Source organism: Ammospiza caudacuta, chromosome 32, assembly GCF_027887145.1.
Source record: "Ammospiza caudacuta isolate bAmmCau1 chromosome 32, bAmmCau1.pri, whole genome shotgun sequence".
Taxonomy (NCBI): Eukaryota; Metazoa; Chordata; class Aves; order Passeriformes; family Passerellidae; genus Ammospiza; species Ammospiza caudacuta.
The window spans coordinates 4,489,210-4,511,808 of record NC_080624.1 but is presented as its reverse complement, the minus strand read 5'-3'; the positions used below and the strand labels follow the sequence as shown (position 1 = coordinate 4,511,808).

The window sequence follows — 22,599 nt, the reverse complement described above, 5'->3', positions numbered from 1 at the left end:
CCTGGGGGCGGGGACACTCCGGGGGGAGGGGCCAAGCCCAGGCCACGCCCCCTCTGCGTTGGATTTTCCAGGTTCTGATTAAAAACTTTCCAGAAAGATCTGCGGGCTCCGCGTGGTGCTGGGGGGACGGGCCCAGTGAAAACCAGAGCTCCCAGTACGAACCAGTGCTCCCAGTACGAACCAGTGCTCCCAGTACGAACCAGTGCTCCCAGTACGAACCAGTGCTCCCAGTATGGAGCGGTGCTCCCAGTATGGAGCGGTGCTCCCAGTACGAACCAGTGCTCCCAGTACGAACCAGTGCTCCCAGTACGGAGCGGTGCTCCCAGTACGAACCAGTGCTCCCAGTACGAACCAGTGCTCCCAGTATGGAGCGGTGCTCCCAGTATGGAGCGGTGCTCCCAGTACGAACCAGTGCTCCCAGTACGGAGCGGTGCTCCCAGTACGAACCAGTGCTCCCAGTACGGAGCAGTGCTCCCAGTACGAACCAGTGCTCCCAGTCTGAGCCATTGCTCCCGCTGCCCCAGTGCTCCCGGTGCTCCCGGTCCCTCCCAGCGCTCGGAGCCTCTGTACTAAAATACCTTTATTGCATTATTGCAAACCGGGACCCCCCCCCCTCCCCCCCCCGTCCCTCCGGCCCAGCAGGGGGCGCTCAGCGGGGCGGGGCGTGGCCGGCAGCCGGGGGGCGGGGCCTGGCGGCGGGGGCGGGGCCAGGGCGGAGCAGCGGGGGCGGGGCCCGGCCGGGCTGGAGGGGGGGCGGCGGCCGCGGGAGCGCGGGGGGCGGGGCCGGGGGCGGGGCCGGGCGCAGCAGAGGGGGCGGGGCCGGCGGGCGCGAGGGGGGCGGGGCCGCGCCGGGGGGCGGGGCCGAGGAGGGCGGCGGGGGCGGGGCCGGGCGGGAAACGCCGGTGATCTGCACCTGTGGAGAGAGAGGTGGGGCTGGGTGGGCGGGGCAGGGAGTGGGTGGGGCGTGGCCATTGATTGATTGGGGTGTAATTGCTTGATTGATTGGGGTAGATTGATTGGGATAGATTGATTGATTCATTGGGATGCATGATGGATGGATGGATTGATTAGGGTAGATTGATTGATTGATTGATTGATTGATTGATTGATTGATTGATTGGTTGGGGTGTGATTGGTTGGTTGATTGATTGATATTAATTGATTGGGGCAGGGCCATTGTGCCAGGGCTGCCTCTGACGTGGATCTGCCCCCGATCCAGGCTCAGAACTGGGACCGGTCCAATCCCCACCCGGCACTGGGAGCAGGGCAGGGACTGGGACCAGTTCCCACCTCAGACCCCCCCACCCCCATCCCGGCCCTTCCTCACCTCCTCCTCCTCCTCCTCCCCGGGGGGCTCCCCCCGGCCCCGGCCCCGCTGCAGGAGCCGCTCCAGCCCCGGGCGCCGCCGCGGGCCCAGCACGAAGCTCCGAACCTGCGCCGCCGTCTTGTTCCCCAGCACGGCCGCCACCGCCGGGAAATCGCGGCCGTAACGGCGCAGGGCTGCGAGGGACGGACACACGGACAGTGAGGGACGGACACACGGACACTCCGTGAGGGATGGACACACGGACAGTGAGGGACGGACACACGGACAGCGAGGGACGGACACACAGACAGTGAGGGACAGACACACGGACAGCGAGGGACGGACAGATGGACAGTAAGGGACATACAGACAGTGAGGGACAGACGGACACACGGACAGTGAGGGACCGACAGGCAGCTAACGAGGCTAATTACGCTAACGAGGGCAGCACTCACCCTGCACCACCAGCAGCTGCTCGTCCGTGGTCCAGCGCGAGCTGAATTTGCTGTTGCCCTGTGGGGGGAGGGGATTTGGGGGGATTGGAGGGGACACAGCCGGGAGGTGCTGTGACACCGGGGGGACACCGAGGGGACACCGTGGGGACACCGTGGGGACACCGGGGGGACACCGAGGGGACGCTGAGGGGACACCGAGGGGACACCGGGGGGCTCACAGGACCCACCTCAGGCGGCCGCAGCCCCTCCAGGCCCCCGTCCAGCGCCTGCCTGAGGCCGCTGTTGATCTGCTTGATGCGCTGAACCTGCGGGGATTGATCAGGGATTGATTGGGGATTGATCAAGGATTGATCGGGGATGGATCGGGGACTGATTGGGGATGGAGCGGGGAAGGAACGTGGATTGATCGGGGATTGACCGGGGATGGATCGGGGATTGATCGAGGGTTGGGCAGGGGTCCCCAGGGTGGTTTTTTGGGGCGCGTTTGGGCTGTCCCGGGGAGGGATCATGTCCCTGATCAGGGATAGATCAGGGACAGATCAGGGGCGGATCAGGGTTGGGGCAGGGGTCCCCATGGCGGTTTTGGGGTGTGTTTGGGGTGTGGTTGGGCTGTCCCAGGTGTGCCCCACCCTCACCTGCCGTTTGAGCGCCACCAGCTGGCAGTCGAGCTGCCGCAGGGCCCGCGCGCCCAGGTCGGGGTTCGCCGTCACCTCGGCCACGTCCTCGCGGCTCAGGCGCATCCCGCGGGGGGGGCGGCGCCGCTGCCGCGCCGGGGGGTGGTGCCGGTACTGCGGCTCCTTGCGCGGGCCCGCCTTGGCCAGGCACGGCTAAAGAGGCGTTAATTAGGCACGTTCGTTAATTAGCTCAGGGGATTGAATTGGTTATGGCTGGGGAAACCCCCTGAGAATTCACCTCTCCCTCCCGCCCCCCCCAACTGGAACTTGGTACGTTCCGGCCCGGCGCTGCTCTCCCCGACCCCCCCAGCAGGGGGCGCCACCTCTGCCCCATTTTTGGGGGTTTTCCCCCAATTTTTGGGGTCCCCAGATCCACCCTCAGCTCCTCCACGTTGTTTTCAGGGTTTCCCCCCATTGCCAAAGATTCCCCCAAATTTTGGGGGCCCCACACCATCTTTAGTTTCTCCTCCCTCCTTATCTTCAGGGATTCACCCCCATTTTGGGGGGGGTCTGGCTCCATTTTGAGGGGGTTCCCTCTTTTCCTCACCCCGCTCTTGAAACCCACCCCCCAAATTTCACCCTGTGACAGCCCCGAGCCCCCCAAACCCTCCCTGTGCCCCCCAGATCCCCCTGTGCCCCCCAAATCATCCCCCTGTGCCCCCCAAACCCCCCTGTGCCCCCCAAATCCCCCTGAGCCCCCCAAACCCCCCCTGTGCCCCCCAAACCCCCTGTGCCCCCCAAATCCCCCCTGTGCCCCCCAAATCCCCCTGTGCCCCCCAGATCCCCCTGTGCCCCCCAAATCCCCCTGAGCCCCCCAAACCCCCCCTGTGCCCCCCAAACCCCCCCTGAGCCCCCCAAATCCCCCTGAGCCCCCCAAACCCCCCCTGTGCCCCCCAAATCCCCCTGAGCCCCCCAAACCCCCCCTGTGCCCCCCAAATCCCCCTGAGCCCCCCAACCTCTTTTTTGGGGTCCGCGGGCTCCAGGGCCCCCTCGGGGCTCGGTCGGGGCTCGTCGGTCTCGTCATTGCTGGGGGGAAGGGGGGAGAGGGGGTTTGGGGTTTTGGGGGTTCAGGGTGGGATTTTGGGGTTCTGGGGAGGTTTTTGAGGAGGTTTTGGGGGTTCAGGGTGGATTTTGGGGAAGTTTTTGGGGGGTTCAGGGTGCGATTTTGGGTTTTTTGGGGTAGATTTAGGGAAGTTTTAGGAAGGTTTTTGGAGAGATTTTGTGTGGATTTTGGGGAGGTTTGAGGAAAGTTTTTGGGGTGGATTTTGGAAAGTTTTGGGGAGGTTTTGGGAAGGTTTTTGGGGAGGTTCAGGGTGGATTTTGGGGAAGTTTTGGGAAGGTTTTTGAGGAGGTTTTTGGGAAGTTTTAGGAAGGTGTTTAGGAAAGTTTTTGGGGGCTCAGGGTGGATTTTGGGAAGGTTTCAGGAAAGTTTTTGGGGAAGTTTCGGGGGAGGCTTTAGGAAAGTTTTAGGAAGGTTTTTGGGGAGGTTTTTGGGACGTTTTTGGGGAGGTTTTAGGGAAGTTCTAGGAAGGTTTGTGAGGAGCTCTTGGGGGAGATTTTTGGGAATGTTCAGGATGAGATTTTAGGGAGATTTTAGGGAAGTTTTTGGGAAGTTTCAGGAGAGGTTCTGGGGAGGATTTTAGGGAAGTTTTGGCAGGTTTTGGGGTATGTTTGGGGTCCCGTACCTGTCGTCGCGGTCGCGCCGCCCCAGCAGCCGCCGCGCCTGCCGGTCCATGACGCTGGTGCGGGACCGCGTCTTCTTCCAGGAGTAATAGTACTTGACCAGGCTGGGGATCAGCTTGTCGGGCAGCTGGGGGCACACAGGGGGCTTAGGGGGGCTTTGGGGGGGTTTTGGGGGGCTTTTGGGGTGATTTGGTTTCAGGGATGGGGTGAGAAATAAAGGAAGGAGTCACCCCTATAAATGGGGAGGAGAAAGTGCAGGAAGACCCCTGAAATCCCCCACAAAAACGGGAGAAAACCCCTAAAAATGGAGCAGCAGGAACCTCCAGAAATGACAAAGGAGGAAATGGCAAAGAAATCCCAAAGATTGAGGGGTCAGGACCCCCAAAATCAGCAGAGAAACCCCAAAATTGGGCGGGAGGTACCACCTGGTGGGGGTGAGTGGGGGGGGGACAGCAGAGGGTGGGATGTACCATTTGCTGGGGGGGGGGGTGGCACCCCCTTATCTCCAAGAGGGTCCTGTGACCCCCCCCGACCCCCCAAACCTCCCTGTGGGAGCAATAACACCTTCCAAAAACCCAAAAATCCCCCAAAACGTTAAAACCAGCCCCAAAAATTAAAAAAAAAACAGCCCCAAAAAAACCAAAAATCAGCCCCAAAAATTCCCCGGTTGGGACTGGATCCAACCCTGCTGAGTGAGGGGGTTCTGTCCCCCCGGTGCCCCTCCCCAGGGGGGTCTTGGGCTCCCTTTTGGGCTCCCTTTTAGGGTCCCTTTTGGGGTCTCTGGAGTTCCTTTTGGGGTCCCTTTTTGGGTCTCTGGAGTCCCTTTTGGGGTCCCTTTTTGGGGTTTTTGGGGTCCCTTTTGGGGTTTTTGGGGTCCCTTTTGGGGTCTCTTTTTGGGTCTCTGGAGTCCCTTTTGGGGCCCCATTTGAGGTCTCTGGAGTCCCTTTTGGGGTCCCTTTTGGGGTTTTTGGGGTCCCTTTTGGGGTCTCTTTTTGGGTCTCTGGAGTCCCTTTTGGGGTCCCTTTTGGGGTTTTTGGGGTCCCTTTTGGGGCCCCATTTGGGGTCTCTGGAGTCCCTTTTGGGGTCCCTTTTGGGGTTTTTGGGGTCCCATTTGGGGCCCCATTTGGGGTTTTTGGGGTCCCTCTTGGGGTTCCTTTTTGGGGATTTTGGGGTCCCTTTTGGCCCTCACCATCTGCTGGATGCGGGCGAAGCTCTTGCCGTGGCAGCTGAAGGCCTGCTCGAACAGCACCTTGTCCTCCACCGTCCACTCGTCCGGGAACGGGGTGAAGTTGGCCAGGTCAGCCAGGGACTTCTCCACGTCGTGCTTGTGCCACAGCAGCATGCCCAGCGCCTGGCAGGGCCACGGGGGCAGCCAGGGGCGTCAGGGGGTGTCAGGGACATCCGGGGGCTCAGGGGGGGGTTTAGGGGGGTCAGGAGGGAGTTTAGGAGCACTTGGGGGGGTCAGAAGGGGATTTAGGGGGGTCAGGAGGGGATTAATGGGCACCCCAAGGGGTCAGAAAGGGATTTAGGGGGGTCAGGAGGGGATTTGGGGGGTTCAGGAGGGGATTTAGGGGCACCCAGGGGGGTCAGGAGGGGATTTAGGGGCATCCCAGGGGGTCAGGAGGGAATTTGGGGGTGTCAGGGGGGGATTTAGGGGGTTCAGGAGGGGATTTGGGGGGGTTGGGGGCTTTTGGGGCTCAGTACCTGCTCGATGTTGTAGCCGTGCTTGTCCTTGGCCATGGCGATGTACCTGTCCACTGGGGGGGGTTTGGGGGGTCAGGGGGGTTTTAGGGGGGTTAGAGGGGAATGAGAGGGGTTTTGGGGGGGAGGGAGAGGGGATTTGGGGGGGTTTTGGGGGGTAAAGGAAGAGTTAAGGGGGTAGAAAGGGGGTTTGGGATGGTTGGAGGGGGGCAAAGGGGAGGTGTTGGGGGCACCGGGGGGTGCTGGGGGCACAGGGGGTGCTGGGGGCACAGGGGGTGTTGGGGGCACCACGGGGTGTTGGGGGCACAGGGGGTGTTGGGGGCTCCACGGGGTGTTGGGGGCACCGGGGGGTGCTGGGGGCACCATGGGGTGTTGGGGGCACAGGGGGTGCTGGGGGCACCGGGGGGTGCTGGGGGCACAGGGGGTGGGTGCCCCCCCGATCCCCCCCTCCCACACAGGGGCACCCCGGGGTGGGTCGGGGGTCTCACGTTTGGCGTCGGACACGCAGTGGTTGGGGGCCCACACCAGCATCCCCTTGAGCTCCTTGTTGCTGTAGCGAGCGGGGCTCTCTGGGGAGGGGGCACAATGGGGAGGGGTCTCAGGGTGTGGGGGGGACACCCCCAAACCCCCCCCCCGAGCCCCCCAGACCCCTCCCCAAATCTCCGTACCTGGTTTGCAGTCGGGAATCACCGCCTGGTAATCGGCGCCCACGCGGATCATGCTGTCTGTGGGGTCACCGGGGGTCACCGGGGGGGCCGCACCGACCCCTCCTCACTCCCGGGGGGCCGCGGGGGTCGCGGCCGAGCCCCCTCCCCAGCGCCACGGAACAAAGCTGCGGCCGCGCACACGCGGGCGCCCGGGGACAATGGGGACGGGGCTTTGTTCCCCCCCCAGTGTCCCCGTGTGTGCCCCCCACCCAACGGAACTGGGGGGGCGTCAGGGGGTGCCAGCAGCGCCGCCCCCTCCCCAAATGAACACCGGACATCCCTGGGGGGGTTGTTGGGGTGGGGGTGTCCTGGGGATGGGGGGCTCGCAGGTTTATTTTATTTAATTTAATTTTATTTAATTTTATTTTTGGGGGGGGTCACTCACCGTGGCCGTGCTCGTCCTCGCTGGCCTCGTCCTCGGAGTGGGGGGGTCCCGGTGCGCCCCCGCCCGCCTTGGCGCGGCTGCGGGACAGGATCCCCGAGGGCTTCTCCATCACCGCCGGCATCGCCCGGAGCCCCCCGAGCCCCCCGGGGGTCCCGCACGGGGAGGGGGCTCAGCCCCGGTGCCCCCCCCTCACCGAACCGCCCCGACCCGAGCGCGGGGATTTGGGGAGGGGGCGTGGGGAGGGGGCGGGGGGAGGAGGATGCGGGGCGGACCCGAGGGTCCCTCCCCCGGTAGGAGCGGGGCAGAACCGGGGGGGGTTCCCGGGGAGGGGTCCCGGTGCTGGGGGGGTCCCGCCGGGGGTCCCGAGCCCGCACAAAGCGCCCGCGGCCGCCGCCGCCGCCTCCCGGTGCTAAAGTAGTTCCAGCTCCGCGGCCTCAGCACGGCCCCGCCGCCCCCCGTACCCCTCCGCGGGCCGCGGGGAACCGGGAGGGAACCGGGGGGGAATGGGGGGAACGGGGGAACCGGGAGGGAACCGGGGGGAATGGGGGGAACGAGGGAACCGGGAGGGAACGGGGGGCAATGGGGGGAACGAGGGAACCGGGGGGCAATGGGGGGAACGGGGGAACCGGGAGGGAACCGGGGGATCGGGGTGATCGGCACGGGGGGTTCGGTACCGGCACCCCCGCAGGGCCTGGGGGGACAAAGGGCCGGGGGCAGCGGGGGCATAAAGGGGAGGGGGGAGTCGGGGGGGTTTGGGGTTTGTCCCCCCATGTGGGGGTTGGGATTTATCCCCACATGGATCTGGGGTCTGTCCCCGTGTGGGGCTGGGGTCTGTCCCTGTTTGGGGCTGTCCCCATGTGGGGCTGGGGCTGTCCCCACAAAGGTCTGGGGTCTGTCCCTGTGTAGGATCTGTCCCTATTTAGGTCTGGGGTCTGTCCCTTTGTAGGATCTGTCCCTATTTAGGTCTGGGGTCTGTCCCTGTGGGTCTGGGGTGCCCATGGGGATCCCCACCTCCATCACACTCTGTGGGGCTGGAGTCTGTCCCCCTGTGGGAGTGGGGTCTGTCCCCAAATGGGTCTGGGGTCTGTCCCCCTGTGAGAGTGGGGTCTGTCCCCACATGGATCTGGGGTCTGTCCCCCTGTGGGTCTGTCCCCATGTGGGATCTGTCCCCATATGGGTCTGGGGTCCATCCCCATGTGGGTCTGTCCCCATGTGGGGTCTGTCCCCACATGGATCTGGGGTCTGTCCCCATGTGGGTCTGTCCCCATGTGGGATCTGTCCCCATATGGGTCTGGGGTCCGTCCCCATGTGGGTCTAGGGGCGCATGGGGATCCCCCCCTCCATCCCACTCAGTGGGGATGCCCCACATCCCCCATCACCCCCTTCCTTCTGGAGGTGCCCCACGGGGTCCTGTGGGGTGACCCCATTGCGGGAGGCTTTGGGGCTGGATCCGAGCTCTGGGGTGGGCTATGGGGGCCAGGTTATGGGGCGGCTGAAGGCTGTGGGGCTGGATCAGAGCTGTGGGGCAGCGCTATGGGGTGGGCTGAGACCCCTGAGTCGGGGCCGTGGGGCAGCCCAAGGGCCATGGGGCCAGGCTGTAGGGCTGGCTTATGGGGCAGGGCTATGGGGTGGGCTGAGGGCTATGGGGCAGGTGTGTGGGGCAAACTGGAGTCTGTCAGGCCATACTGGGGCCGGTTTATGGCCATACCGGGTCTGTGGGTCCGCTTTAGGGCCGTACCAAGCTCTGTGGGGCCGTACCGAGTTTGTGGGGCCAGTTTAGGGCCGTACCGGGTCTGTAGGGCCGGGTCAGGACCGTACCGGGTCTGTAGGGCCGGTTTAGGGCCATACCGGACTCCGTGGGACCGTACCCGGTCCGTGGTGCCCGTTTAGGACCGTACCGGGCTCTCCGCGCCCCCCGCTCCCACAATGGCGGCCGCGCTCCCCTCAGCGCACTGGGCGTGGCCTCCCGCGCTCCCGCCCTTTCTGCTCTCAGCCAATCAGCGCCGAGCTTCCTTCGCGCCCCGCGCCGCCGCCACGCGCTGCTCCCCCCCGCCCTTCCCGCTCCGCTTCTGCGCACGCGCGGCGGCCTCGCCCGCGCCACAGCCCCCATGGCCCCGCCCCTTTCTCCCATCGCGCCGGCGCATTGGCCGCCGGCTGCCGGCTCGCACGCTCGGCGCTCCGCCCCCTTTCCCCCCCCCTTATAAATAGCGCGCCCCCCGCGCGCGCCCCCTCAGACCCTCCGCGCTCCCCGCGCCGTGAGGAGCCGCCGGCGCCGCCATTATGGGGGTGAGCGGGGCCGCGCCGCGCCCGGGGGGGGCTTGGCCTGAGGGGAAACAGAGCGGGGGTGGGGCCTGCGAGGCGCCGCTGAGCGGATTGGGGGCCGGCCGAACGGGCGGAGGGGTCACCGCGAGGGGACGCGGGAGTTCCGTGAGGGAATTTGGGGTCGTCTGAGGGGCTGGGAGGTCACAGCGAGGCCGCACGGCGGTTCCGTGAGGGCATTTGGGACCGTCCCAAAGGATGGGGAGACTCTTTAGGATGCTACAGGGCTGCCGTGAGGGGACTGGGGGCTCCTGTGTGGAGATTTGGGACTTTCCGTGAGTTTTTGGGGTTGTTTGAGGTCATTTGGGGCTGCTTGTGACTCCGAGCGGTCTGGATGCTGCTGTGAGGAAATTGGGATTATCGGAGGCTCTTGGAGCTCCTGTGAAGGTTTTTGGACCTTTCGTGAGAATTTGAGGTTCCCACGGTGAAGTGTGGGATTTTCTGAGTGAATTTGGGGCTGTTAGAAAAGGTTTGAGGTTGTGTAAAGAGAGTTGTTCAGGACTCGAGAGGATTTAAGGGGGATTTGGGGATCTCTGAGTTGAATTTGGGACTCTGATTCCCCAGACACTTCACATCCTGTCCCATCCAACCCTGCCGAAAAATTTCCACATTTTCCCCCCAAAATAACCCTAAAGTAGCAATTTTAGCATCCACATCCCAGCCAGCAGCAGGTCCAACCCCAAAACCACTTTAGTTCCCCCCAAACCCACTGATAAATGTGATTTGGAGGGACATTTACCCTGTCCCTGTCCCCATCCCACTGCTTTTCCTGTCAAATCTTTAATTTTGGATGCGTTTCACTCGATTTTTTGGTGCTAAACTCAGGAATCCCAGTCCCTCTGTGGAGATTTGGACGGATCCCAGCGGGATATTTCATTTTGGGTGAAATCAGCCACGTTTTTAGTGCCAGTCTCCTCAAATTTGGGGAAAACCACTCCATGGTGGCTGCTGTCACCTCCTTGTCCCACCTAAAATGCCCAAGGTTTTAGAGTAGAAACTCTTGAAAGTGCATCACCAACACTCACTGAAAATTCACCACTTATTTTATCCTTAAAATCCTTTTTTCTCCCAAAATTTTAGGGCAAAACCCCTTCAAAGTGCAGCAATACCCCCACAGGGATACAAAAAATTTAACAGTGATTTTATCCCTAAAACCCTTTTTTCCCCAAGATTTTGGGGGAAATTGGTGCCAATCCCCTCCTTTTGGTGCCAATTTGGTGCCCATTCCCAGCGTTTTGGTGCCAATTTGGTGGCAATCTCCTCCCTTTGGTGCCAGTTTGATGCCAATCCTGGGTGTTTTGGTGCCAATCTCCTCCTTTTGGTGCCAATCCCCAGCGTTTTGGTGCCAATTTGGTGCCAGTCTCACGTGTTTTGGTGCCAATTCCCACATTTTGGTGCCAATTTGGTGCCAATCCCCAGCTTTTTGGTGCCAGTTTGGTGCCAATCCCCAGCTTTTTTGTGCCATTTTGGTGCCAATCCCCAGCTTTTTGGTGACAATTTGGTGCCAGTCCCCTCCTTTTGGTGCCAACTCTCAGTGTTTTGGTGCCAGTTCTCAGTGTCTTGGTGCCAATTCTCAGTGTTTTGGTACCAATTTTGTGCCAGTCCTGGGTGTTTTGGTGCCAATCCCGGGTGCTTTGGTGCCATTTCTCAGTGTTTTGGTGCCATTTTGGTGCCATTTCTCAGCGTTTCGTTGGCATTTCTCAGCGTTTTGGTGCCATTTTGGTGCCATTTCTCAGCGTTTCGTTGCCATTTCTCAGTGTTTTGGTGCCATTTCGATGCCAGTCACCCCCTGTTGGTGCCCTGTTGGTGCCCTTTCTCAGCGTGTCGTTGCGTTCTCCCCAGAGGAGGTCGGGCCGGGCCAAGGAGAAGAAGCAGCGGCGGCTGGAGGAGCGCGCGGCCATGGCGGCCGTGTGTGCCAAGGTGGAGGCGGCCAACAAAGTGAGTGACGGAGGGAGGGGCACGGGAACCGGGCATGGGCATCGGGAACCGGGCATGGGCACCGGGAACCAGGCATGGGCACGGGAACCAGGCATGGGCACAGGAACTGGGCATGGGCATCGGGAACCGGGCATGGGCACGGAAACCGGGCATGGGCATTGGGAACCGGGCATGGGCAGGGCATGGGCACGGAAACCGGGCATAGGCACAGGAGCTGGGCATGGGCACAGCGTGGGCAGGGCACGGGAACCGGGCATGGGCACAGGAGCCGGGCATGGGCACAGGAGCCGGGCATGGGCACAGGAACCGGGCATGGACACAGGAACCAGGCATGGGCACAGGAACTGGGCATGGGCATCGGGAACCGGGCATGGGCACAGCGTGGGCAGGGCACAGGAACCGGGCATGGGCATCAGGAGCTGGGCATGGGCAACAGGAGCTGGGCATGGGCATTGGGAACCGGGCATGGGCACAGGAGCCGGGCATGGGCACAGCGTGGGCAGGGCACGGGAACCGGGCATGGGCATCGGGAACCGGGCATGGGCACAGGAGCTGGGCACAGGCATGGCCCAGGAGCCAGGCAGGGCACAGGCACAGCCTTGGCACAGCCCAGGAACCGGGCTCGGGCACAGCTGAGGAACTGGGCAGGGCATGGGCACAGCCCTGGCATGGCCCAGGAGCTGGGCAGGGCATCAGAAGCCAGGCAGGACATGGGCACAGCCCTGGCACAGCTGAAGAACTGGGCAGGGCACAGCCCTGGAACCAGGCCCTTTCCCAGCCCTGGCACAGCCCGGCCCCAGGCCCCGTGCCAGCCCCGTGCCAGCCCCGGCAGTGCCCGCTGCTACCCCTGGCAGTGCCCCGTGCCAGCCCCGGCAGTGCCCCGTGCCAGCCCCGGCAGTGCCCGCTGCTGCCCCTGGCAGTGCCCCGTGCCAGCCCCGTGCCAGCCCTGGCAGTGCCCGCTGCTGCCCCTGGCAGTGCCCCGTGCCAGCCCCGTGCCAGCCCCGTGCCAGCCCCGGCAGTGCCCGCTGCTGCCCCTCTCTGCTCTCTTGCAGCTCCGGGATCCCCTCGAGGCCTTCCCGGTGTTCAAAAAGTACGACAGGAACGGGTGAGTGCCCGCGGGTACCCGAGCGGTCACGGCGTCCCCGGGCTGATCCCGGTGTCCCCAGGGTGTCCCCAGGGTGTCCCCAGGCTGATCCCGGTGTCCCCAGAGTGTCCCCAAGGCTGCTTTGGGTGTCCCCAAGGTGATCCCGGTGTCCCCAAAGTGTCCCCAGAGTGTTCCTGAGGCCATTCCCGGTGTCCCCAAGGCTGATCCCGGTGTCCCCAGAGTGTTCCTGGTGTCCCCAGGGCCACTCTCAGTGTCCCCAAGATCACTCCCAGTGTCCCTGAGCCCTTCCCGGTGTCCCCACACTGTCCCCTCACCCTCATGTCCGTCTGTCTGTCCGCAGGCTGGACGTGTCCGTCGAGTGTCCCTGACTCTCATGTCTGTCTGTCTGTCTGCAGGCTGGACGTGTCCATCGAGTGTCCCCACAGTGTCCCCACAGTGTCCCTGACCCCGGTGTCCGTCTGTCTGTCTGTCTGTCTGCAGGCTGGACGTGTCCATCGAGTGTCCCCACAGTGTCCCCGCAGTGTCCCCACAGTGTCCCCACACTGTCCCTGACCCCCATGTCCGTCTGTCTGTCCGCAGGCTGGACGTGTCCATCGAGTGTCCCTGACCCTCATGTCCGTCTGTCTGTCCGCAGGCTGGACGTGTCCATCGAGTGTCCCCACAGTGTCCCCACAGTGTCCCTGACCCCGGTGTCCGTCTGTCTGTCTGTCTGTCCGCAGGCTGGACGTGTCCATCGAGTGTCCCCACAGTGTCCCCACACTGTCCCTGACCCCCATGTCCGTCTGTCTGTCCGCAGGCTGGACGTGTCCATCGAGTGTCCCCACAGTGTCCCTGACCCCGGTGTCCGTCTGTCTGTCTGTCTGTCCGCAGGCTGGACGTGTCCATCGAGTGCCGCCGGGCGTCCGGCCTGGAGCCGCCCACGCTGGACTGGGCCTTTGAGCTGACCAAGGCCAACATGCAGAGCCTGTGAGTGCCCGGGCCCCCCGAGCTCTGCGCCTTCACCCCCAAACCCGTTTGGGCTCTGCCCTCTGCAGGTCGCCTCCTTTCCTGGGATTGCATTCCTCACCTTGGCTTTGGCTGTGATTTCCCCCAAACCCCCAGGAGCTTTTTCCCCAAATCCCTGGGGGTTTTTCCCACAAATCCCTGGGGATTTTGCCCACAAATCCCTGGGGATTTTTCTCCCCAAATCCCTGGGCATTTTTTCCCCAAGTCCCTGGTTTTTTTTCCCCAAATCCCTGGGGATTTTTCTCCCCAAATCCCTAGAGATTTTGCCCACAAATCCCCTGGGTTTTCCCCCCTAAATCCCTGGGGATTTTTCCCCAAATCCCTGGGGATTTTTCCCCCAAGTCCCTGTTTTTTCTTTCCCCAAATCCCTGTTTTTTTTTTTTCCCCAAATCCCTGGGGATTTTTCTCCCCAAATCCCTGGAGATTTTGCCCACAAATCCCTGTGGGTTTTCCCCCCTAAATCCCTGGGGATTTTTTCCCCCCAAATCCCTGGGGATTTTCTCCCCAAATCCCTGTGGGTTTTCCCCCCCAAATCCCTGGGGATTTTCTCCCCAAATCCCTGTTTTTTTCCCAGGGGATTCCCCAGGGGATTTTTTCCCCCCAAACCCCATTTTTTTCTGCCCCAAACCCCATTTTTTCCCCCCCAAAATCCCCCCAAAGTCTTTGCCCCCGAACCGCCCCGAACCCCAATTTCCCCCCGAGCCCCATTTATCTCCCCCTGCCCCGGTGCCAGGTACGAGCAGAGCGAGTGGGGCTGGAAGGAGCGCGAGAAGCGGGCGGAGCTGCGGGACGAGCGCTCCTGGTTCCTGCTGGCCCGGGAGGCGCCGGGGGCGCGGCCGGTGGCGTTCTGCAGCTTCCGCTTCGACGTGGAGTGCGGGGACGAGGTGCTCTACTGGTGAGAGGGGGGATTTGGGGTGAAATCCGGGGTTTTTGGGGTGATATCTGTCAGTTTGGGGTTCCCCCGGCCGGTCGCGTTCTGCAGCTTCCGCTTCGACGTGGAGTGCGGGGACGAGGTGCTGTACTGGTGAGAGGGGGCATTTGGGGTGAAATCCGCGGATTTTGGGGGTTTTGGGGTGAAATCCGCGGGTTTTGGGGGTTTTGGGGTGATATCTGTCAGTTTGGGGTTCCCCCGGCCGGTGGCGTTCTGCAGCTTCCGCTTCGACATGGAGTGCGGGGACGAGGTGCTCTGCTGGTGAGAGGGGGGATTTGGGGTGAAATCTGACAGATTTGGGGTTCCTGAGAGAAATCTGGGGGATTTGGGGTGAAATCCGGGGGTTTTGGGGTGAAATCCGGGGGTTTTTGGGGTTCCTGGGGTGATATCTGTCAGTTTGGGGTTCCCCCGGCCGGTCGCGTTCTGCAGCTTCCGCTTTGGCGTGGAGTGCGGGGACGAGGTGCTCTGCTGGTGAGAGAGAGGGGATTTTTGGGGTGAAATCTGACAGATTTGGGGTTCCTGAGAGAAATCTGGGGGTTTTGGGGTGAAATCTGGGGGTTTTGGGAGTTTTGGGGTTCCCCCGGCTGGTGGCGTTCTGCAGCTTCTGCTTCGGCGTGGAGTGCGGGGACGAGGTGCCCTGCTGGTGAGAGGGAGGGGATTTTTGGGGTGAAATCCAAGGTTTTTGGGATGCAATCTGTCAATTTTTGGGGTGCAATGTGTCAGTTTTGGGGTGCAATCTGTCGGTTTTGGGGTGCAATCTGTCAATTTTTGGGGTACAATCTGTCAATTTTTGGGGTGCAATCTGTCGGTTTTGGGGTGCAATCTGTCAGTTTTGGGGTGCAATCTGTCAATTTTTGGGGTGCAATCTGGCAATTTTGGGGGGTTTTGGGGTGCAATCTGTCAGTTTTGGGGTGCAATCCATCAGTTTTGGGGTACAGTCCATCAGTTTTGGGGTGCAATCTGTCAGTTTTGGGGTACAATCCGTCAGTTTTGGGGTGCAATCTGTCAATTTTGGGGGGTTTTGAGGTACAATCTATCAGTTTTGGGGTGCAATCTGTCAATTTTTGGGGTACAATCTGTCAATTTTTGGGGTGCAATCTGTCGGTTTTGGGGTGCAATCTGTCAGTTTTGGGGTGCAATCTGTCAATTTTTGGGGTGCAATCTGGCAATTTTGGGGGGTTTTGGGGTGCAATCTGTCAGTTTTGGGGTGCAATCCATCAGTTTTGGGGTACAGTCCATCAGGTTTGGGGTACAGTCCATCAGTTTTGGGGTGCAATCCGCCGGTTTTGGGGTCCCCAGTTACGAGGTGCAGCTGGAGCGCCGCGTGCGGCGCCGGGGCCTGGGCAAGTTCCTGCTGCAGATCCTGCAGCTCGTGGCCAACAGGTGAGGAACGGGGGATCCTGGTGGGTTTGGGGATCCTGGTGGGTTTGGGGGATCCTGGTGGCTTTGGGGGATCCTGGTGGGTTTGGGGGATCCTGGTGGGTTTGGGGATCCTGGTGGGTTTGGGGGATCCTGGTGGGTTTGGGGGATCCTGGTGGGTTTGGGGGATCCTGGTGGGTTTGGGGATCCTGGTGGGTTTGGGAATCCTGGTGGGTTTGGGGAATCCTGGTGGCTTTGGGGGATCCTGGTGGGTTTGGGAATCCTGGCGGGTTTGGAAATCCTGGTGGGTTTGGGGAATCCTGGCGGGTTTGGGGAATTCGGGACTTTGGGAAATCCTGGCGGGTTTGGAAATCCTGGCGGGTTTGGGGGATCCTGGTGGGTTTGGGAATCCTGGTGGGTTTGGGGGATCCTGGTGGGTTTGGGGGATCCTGGTGGGTTTGGGAATCCTGGTGGGTTTGGGGAGTCCTGGTGGGTTTGGGGGATCCTGGCGGGTTTGGGAATCCTGGTGGGTTTGGGGAATCCTGGCGGGTTTGGGGAATCCTGGTGGGTTTGGGGGATCCTGGTGGGTTTGGGAATCCTGGTGGGTTTGGGAAATCCGGGGGTTTGGAAATCCTGGTGGGTTTGGGGAATCCTGGTGGGTTTGGGGGATCCTGGTGGGTTTGGGAATCCTGGTGGCTTTGGGGGATCCTGGTGGGTTTGGGGAATCCTGGTGGGTTTGGGAAATTCGGGGGTTTGGGGGCAGTTTGGGGGGTCTGGAGTGAATTTTGGGGGGGTCTGGGGCGAATTTTGGGGCATTTGGGCGGAAAATAGGGGAATTTTGGGGGGAAAATATCGGGGTTTTGGGGGAAATATGGGGGATTTTGGGGGCATGGAAGGGGTTTGGGGCAAACATGGGGGGGATTTGGGGAAAAATATGGGGGGGTTGGGGTGAATTTTGGGGGGTTTGGGGGAAAATATGGGGATTTTGGGGGGAGATACGGGGAGTTTGGGGGAAATTGGGGGGAAATAGGGGGGTTTGGGGGGAAATTTGGGGCGTTTTGAGGGGAATATGATGAGGGAGTTGGAAAAGTATGGGGGGGTTTGGGGGAAATTGGGGGGAAATTTGGAGGATTTTGGAAAATTTGGGAGGTTTTGGGAAATGTGGGAGTTTTGGGGGAATATTGGGGGTTTGGGGGAAATTTTGGGGGATTTTGGAGGGAAATGTGGGGGATTTTTGGGGGGTTTGGGGAAAATCTGGGGGGTTTTGGGAAGTTTGGAGGGTTTTGGGGGAAATTTGTGGGGTTTGGGGGGAAAATGGGGCAGTTTTGGGGTGAATTGGGGCAGTTTTGGGGCGAGGTGACCCAGGGCAGTTTTGGGGTTCCCCAGGGCAGTTTTTGGGGTGAATTGGGGCAGTTTTGGGGTGAATTGGGGCAGGTTTGGGGTGAGGGGACCAAGGGCAGTTTTGGGGTTCCCCAGGGCAGTTTTGGGGTGAATTGGGGCAGGTTTGGGGTGAATTGGGGCAGGTTTGGGGTTCCCCGGGGCAGTTTTTGGGGTGGATTGGGGCAGTTTGGGTGACGTTTCTGGGGTTCAGCACTCAGATGAAGAAGGTGATGCTGACGGTGTTCAAGCACAACCACGGAGCCCTGCAGTTCTTCAGGGACGCCCTGCAGTGAGTGACGGACGGACGGACGGACAGGGAGGGACAGGGGGACACGGAGGGGACAGAGGGACAGGGGAGGGGACAGAGGGACAGGGGAGGGGACAGAGGGACAGGGGGCACGCAGAGGGATGGGGACGGACGGACGGACAGGGAGGGACGGGGACACGGAGGGACAGGAGGGGACAGAGGGGACACAGGACAGAGGGACAGGGGGGACGCAGAGGGATGGGGACGGACAGACGGACAGGGAGGGGACAGAGGGGACACGGGACAGAGGGACGGGGAGGGGACAGAAGGACAGGGAGGGACAGGGGGGACAGAGGGACAGGAGGGATGGAGGGGACATGGGACAGAGGGACAGGGAGGGACAGAGGGGGGACAGAGGGACAGAGGGGACGCAGAGGGATGGGGACGGACGGACGGACAGGGAGGGGACAGAGGGGACGCTGCCCTGTGGAGGTGACACAGTGACACAGGGAGTGACACAGGAGGTGACACTGAGGCAGAGGTGACACCGTGACACACGCAGGGTGACAACGTGACAGGTGACAACGTGACAGGTGACAATGTGACACGCCTGTTGTTGCAGCAGCACAGAGGTGACACAGAGGGTGACACGGTGACAGGGAGGTGACGCCGTGACACCGAGGATGACAATGTGACACTGTCATTGCAGAGGCACAGAGGTGACACAGAGGGGGACACGGTGACAGGGCGGTGACGCCGTGACACACACAGGGTGACAATGTGACAGGTGACAGTGTGACACAGAGGGTGACACGGTGACAGGGAGGTGACACAAAGGGTGACAATGTGACACAGTGACATTGTGCCTGTCGTTGCAGCGGCACAGAGGTGACACAGAGGGTGACACCGTGACAGGGAGGTGACACAGAGGGTGACACGGTGACAGGGCGGTGACGCCGTGACACTGAGGATGACAACGTGACAGGTGACAATGTGACACAGAGGGTGACACGGTGACAGGGAGGTGACGCCGTGACACCGAGGATGACAATGTGACACTGTCATTGCAGAGGCACAGAGGTGACACAGAGGGTGACAATGTGACACAGAAGGTGACAGCGTGACACGCCTGTCATTGCAGCGACACAGGAGGTGACACGCAGGTGACAGCAGTGACACCGTGACAGTGACACGCCTGTTGTTGCGGTAGCACAGGGAGGTGACACGCAGGGTGGCAGTGTGACACTCAGGGTGACACAGGAGGTGACACGATGACACTCAGGGTGACACAGAGGGTGGCAGCAGTGACAGGGTGACACAGGAGGTGACAGCAGTGACACAGAGGGTGGCAGTGTGACACTCAGGGTGACACAGGGTGGCAGTGTGACGCTGTCACTGCATTGCTAGGGGGGTGACACAGGAGGTGGCAGCAGTGACACTCAGGCTGACACAGGAGGTGACAGCAGTGACAGGGTGACACAGGGGATGGCAGCAGTGACACTCAGGGTGACACAGGGGGTGACACGATGACACTGTGGCAGGGAGCTGACGCAGAGGGTGACGCTGTGCCTGTCCTTGCAGGGACACGGGGAGGTGACCGCAGTGACACTCAGGGTGACACTCAGGGTGGCAGTGTGACACTCAGGGTGACACTCAGGGTGACGCTGTGCCTGTCCTTGCAGGGACACGGGGAGGTGACAGTGACAGAGGTGACAGCAGTGACACAGGGTGACACACAGGGTGGCAGTGTGACACACAGGGTGACACTCAGGGTGACACTCAGGGTGACACTCAGGGTGACGCTGTGCCTGTCCTTGCAGGGACACGGGGAGGTGACAGTGACAGAGGTGACAGCAGTGACAGCCCTGGCGGTGGGCGGGGGCTCAGACTGAGGTGGGTGCTCGGGACCCCCAAATTTGGGGATTTCTGCCCCTTTGCCCCCCCCCCGCTGCTGCCCTGGGGGGACACTGGGGGAGACTGGGGGAGACTGGGGGAGACTGGGGGAGACTGGGGGAGACTGGGGGTCCAGGCTGAACTTGGGGGGCTCAGGCTGAGTTTGGGGCTCAGGCTGAGTTTGGGGGTCCAGGCTGAGTTTGGGGGTCCAGGCTGAACTTGGGGGGCTCAGGCTGAGTTTGGGGCTCAGGCTGAGTTTGGGGGGCTCAGGCTGAGTTTGGGGGGTCCAGGCTGAACTTGGGGGGCTCAGGCTGAGTTTGGGGGTCCAGGCTGAACTTGGGGGGCTCAGGCTGAGTTTGGGGGTCCAGGCTGAACTTGGGGGGCTCAGGCTGAGTTTGGGGGGTCCAGGCTGAGTTTGGGGGTCTCAGGCTGAGTTTGGGGGTCCAGGCTGAGTTTGGGGGGTCCAGGCTGAGTTTGGGGGTCCAGGCTGAGTTTGGGGGTCCAGGCTGAGTTTGGGGGGTCCAGGCTGAACTTGGGGGGCTCAGGCTGAGTTTGGGGGTCTCAGGCTGAACTTGGGGGGGCTCAGGCTGAGTTTGGGGGTCCAGGCTGAGTTTGGGGGTCCAGGCTGATTTTGGGGGCTCAGGCTGAGTTTGGGGGGTCCAGGCTGAACTTGGGGGGCTCAGGCTGAGTTTGGGGGGTCCAGGCTGAACTTGGGGGGCTCAGGCTGAGTTTGGGGGCTCAGGCTGAACTTGGGGGGCTCAGGCTGAGTTTGGGGCTCAGGCTGAGTTTGGGGGCTCAGGCTGAGTTTGGGGGTCCAGGCTGAGTTTGGGGGGTCCAGGCTGAGTTTGGGGTCCAGGCTGAACTTGGGGGTCTCAGGCTGAGTTTGGGGGGCTCAGGCTGAGTTTGGGGGCTCAGGCTGAGTTTGGGGGTCCAGGCTGAGTTTGGGGGCTCAGGCTGAACTTGGGGGGCTCAGGCTGAGTTTGGGGGGTCCAGGCTGAGTTTGGGGGGTCCAGGCTGAGTTTGGGGGGTCCAGGCTGAGTTTGGGGCTCAGGCTGAGTTTGGGGGCTCAGGCTGAGTTTGGGGCTCAGGCTGAGTTTGGGGGGCTCAGGCTGAACTTGGGGGGCTCAGGCTGAGTTTGGGGCTCAGGCTGAGTTTGGGGGGTCCAGGCTGAGTTTGGGGGGGCTCAGGCTGATTTTGGGGTCCCCCCGGCCCCGTGTCCCCCCAGGTTCGAGGTCGACGCCTCCTCCCCGAGCGTCTCCGGCTGCTGTGGGGACGATTCCTCCTACGAGATCCTGAGCAGGAGCACCAGATTTGGGGAGCCCCATCCCGGGGGGGGCCCCTGTGCTGGATGCTGCCACTGACACCCCAAAAACTGCCCAAAATCCCCCCAAAAATCCCCCCAAAAACTGCCCAAAATCCCCCCAAAAATCCCCCCAAAAACTGCCCCAGAAATCAGCCAGAAACACCCCAAAAAAAGCCCCAAAACCGGCCCAAAATCCCCCCAAAATCCCCCAAATCCTCCTGAGCAGGAGCACCAGATTTGGGGAGCCCCATCCCGGGGGGGGCCCCTGTGCTGGATGCTGCCACTGACACCCCACAAACTGCCCAAAAACTGCCCAAAAACTGCCCAAAAATCCCCCAAAATCAGCCAGAAACACCCCAAAATCCCCCAAAATCCCCCAAAACAGCCCCCAAAGCACCCAAATCCGCCCTCCCCCCTGAATCAGAGATTTGGGGTGGGAGGGGAATTTTTTTGGTTTTTTTTTTTTTGTTTTTTTCTGAATTTTATTTTGGGTTTTTTTGGAAATTTTTGGTTTTTTTTTTCAGGCGTTTTCTTTGTATGGGATAAAGAAATAATTAAATAAATACTCAAGAAGCTTTAACGAGGCTTTAATTGTGTTTGGGGCGGGGCTATGCTAATGAGAAGCATGGTCTATACAAGGCGATGTATGCTAATGAGGGGTGGAGCTATGCTAACGACACCCACGGTCTATAAACTACACCGTGATGTATGCTAATGAGGGGTGGAGTTATGCTAATGAAGGTGTGGTTTATACACAACCTTGTTATGGCTGAGTTATGTTAATGAGGGGTGGGGCTATGCTAATGAGGGGCATGGTCTCTGTCACATAATAATGACTGAATTATGTTGATTAGGGGTGGAGCTATGCTAATGAACCACGTGGTCTGTATGCTACAAGTGCTATTAATGCATTATGTAAATGAGGGGAAGGACCATGCTAATGAGAGGCGTGGTCCTCACGCTACGAGCGCAATTTCCGCTTTATGTTAATAAGGGGGCGTGGTTTAACAGAGAAGGCGGTTCTACGCAACGTAATCGCCGCGCGCCGGAAGTGACGCCAGAGAGCAGCGCCATTGCCGCCGCCATGATGCCGCTGCTCGCCCTCAGCGCCCGCTCCCTCCTGCGCTCCGCGGCCCGGCCGGGCCCGGCCCCGCGCTGGATCCGCTCGGGGCCCGCGCAGAGCCCCGTGAGCACCGGGGTGAGCCCGGGGGGGCGGCGGGGGCGGGGGGGCGGGGTGACCTTGGGCGGGAGGGAAAGCGGGAGCGGCTCCGGTTCTAACGGCGCTGCGCCCTCAGGACACCGTGCTGGGCTTCGCCGCCGTGTTCGCCTCGGTGTTCCTGCCCGCCGCCTGGGTGCTCGGCCACATCCAGGACTACAAGAAACGGGACGAGGACGAGGAGGCGTGAACCGGGCCCGCCGCACCGGGACCGGCCCCAGCACCGGGAGCCCCCAACCCCACCGAGCACCGGGACCAGCGCCGGGACCACCGGGACGCGCCGCCCCCGCCATGGGACCCCCCCCGACCCCTCCCCCGCCTCAATAAAGGCCGCGCATTCCGCCTGAGCCGCCCCGAGTCCGTCCCGCCGCACCGGAACCGGGCTGTGACGTCACTGATGGCGTCACGGGCCACGGCGCCGTTTCGGGAGGGCGGTGGGGAGGGGTTGCCGGGGGCGGGGCTTGTTGCTAGGGGCGGGGCCAGTACGGGTGAATAACCCGGGAGGCGGAGTTTGCAGCTGTGGGCGTGGCCAATGATGTGGGCGGGGCTTGTCGGGGCAAGACCAACGCTGAGAGCGAGTTTTGTTTTCGGGGCGTGGCCAACGCTGTGGGCGGGGCTTGTCAGGGTCGGCCCAGCTCTATGGGCGGAGTTTCCGGGGGCGTGGTCAACGCTGTGGGCGGGGTTTGATGCTGGGGCGGAACCAACGCTGTAGGCGGGGCTTGTTGTCAGGGGCGTGGCTTGCTCTCGGGGGCGTGGCCTCGACATTCCGGCGTTCCCGGTGCGGGGTCGGTACCGGGACTCGGATCCTCAATTCCCGCTCCGTTTTGGGGGCGGGGCCTCCTTCCCAAACCGCTTCCGGGGGGCGGAGCCGCTGCTTTTCCGCCATTCCCAGCGCCCTAAAGCGTTGCTATGGGCGTGGCCTGTTGCTACGGTCATTACGCCGCCACATTGGGGGCGCGGCCTACAACCGGAAGTTCCCTCACGGAAGTTTT

At 61.8% G+C, this 22,599-nt stretch overlaps 3 protein-coding genes across 4 annotated transcripts; 2 read left to right on the top strand and 1 right to left on the bottom strand.

Annotated features, from left to right (window-relative positions):
- Nucleotides 1-649: 649 nt before the first annotated feature.
- RCOR2 (REST corepressor 2) lies at nucleotides 650-7,032 on the bottom strand. The gene is made up of 12 exons (XM_058822340.1): nucleotides 6,912-7,032; nucleotides 6,488-6,544; nucleotides 6,308-6,388; nucleotides 5,823-5,875; nucleotides 5,308-5,469; nucleotides 4,121-4,245; nucleotides 3,392-3,461; nucleotides 2,397-2,588; nucleotides 1,989-2,066; nucleotides 1,762-1,819; nucleotides 1,377-1,500; nucleotides 650-689 (listed from the first exon to the last, which is right to left on the bottom strand). The coding sequence occupies exons 1-12, from the start codon at nucleotides 7,030-7,032 to the stop codon at nucleotides 650-652; spliced, it is 1,161 nt and encodes a 386-aa protein (XP_058678323.1).
- A 2,108-nt stretch (nucleotides 7,033-9,140) lies between these two features.
- On the top strand, nucleotides 9,141-20,823 carry NAA40 (N-alpha-acetyltransferase 40, NatD catalytic subunit). Of its 2 annotated transcripts, XR_009275843.1 has the most exons (9): nucleotides 9,141-9,197; nucleotides 11,073-11,168; nucleotides 12,221-12,273; nucleotides 13,144-13,239; nucleotides 14,012-14,173; nucleotides 15,509-15,592; nucleotides 17,160-17,237; nucleotides 19,016-19,088; nucleotides 20,314-20,465. XR_009275843.1 is itself a non-coding variant. In XM_058822441.1 (8 exons), the coding sequence occupies exons 1-8, from the start codon at nucleotides 9,192-9,194 to the stop codon at nucleotides 20,447-20,449; spliced, it is 711 nt and encodes a 236-aa protein (XP_058678424.1). In that variant the 5' UTR covers nucleotides 9,141-9,191; the 3' UTR covers nucleotides 20,450-20,823. The 2 variants fall into 2 exon arrangements, 1 of the variants encoding a protein (XP_058678424.1); XM_058822441.1 differs by lacking the exon at nucleotides 19,016-19,088 and having other exon boundaries at nucleotides 20,314-20,823.
- A 630-nt stretch (nucleotides 20,824-21,453) lies between these two features.
- LOC131570133 (cytochrome c oxidase subunit 8A, mitochondrial-like) lies at nucleotides 21,454-21,947 on the top strand. The gene is made up of 2 exons (XM_058822485.1): nucleotides 21,454-21,589; nucleotides 21,687-21,947. Exons 1-2 carry the CDS (start codon nucleotides 21,476-21,478, stop codon nucleotides 21,795-21,797), a joined length of 225 nt encoding a protein of 74 aa, XP_058678468.1. The 5' UTR covers nucleotides 21,454-21,475; the 3' UTR covers nucleotides 21,798-21,947.
- Nucleotides 21,948-22,599: the final 652 nt, after the last annotated feature.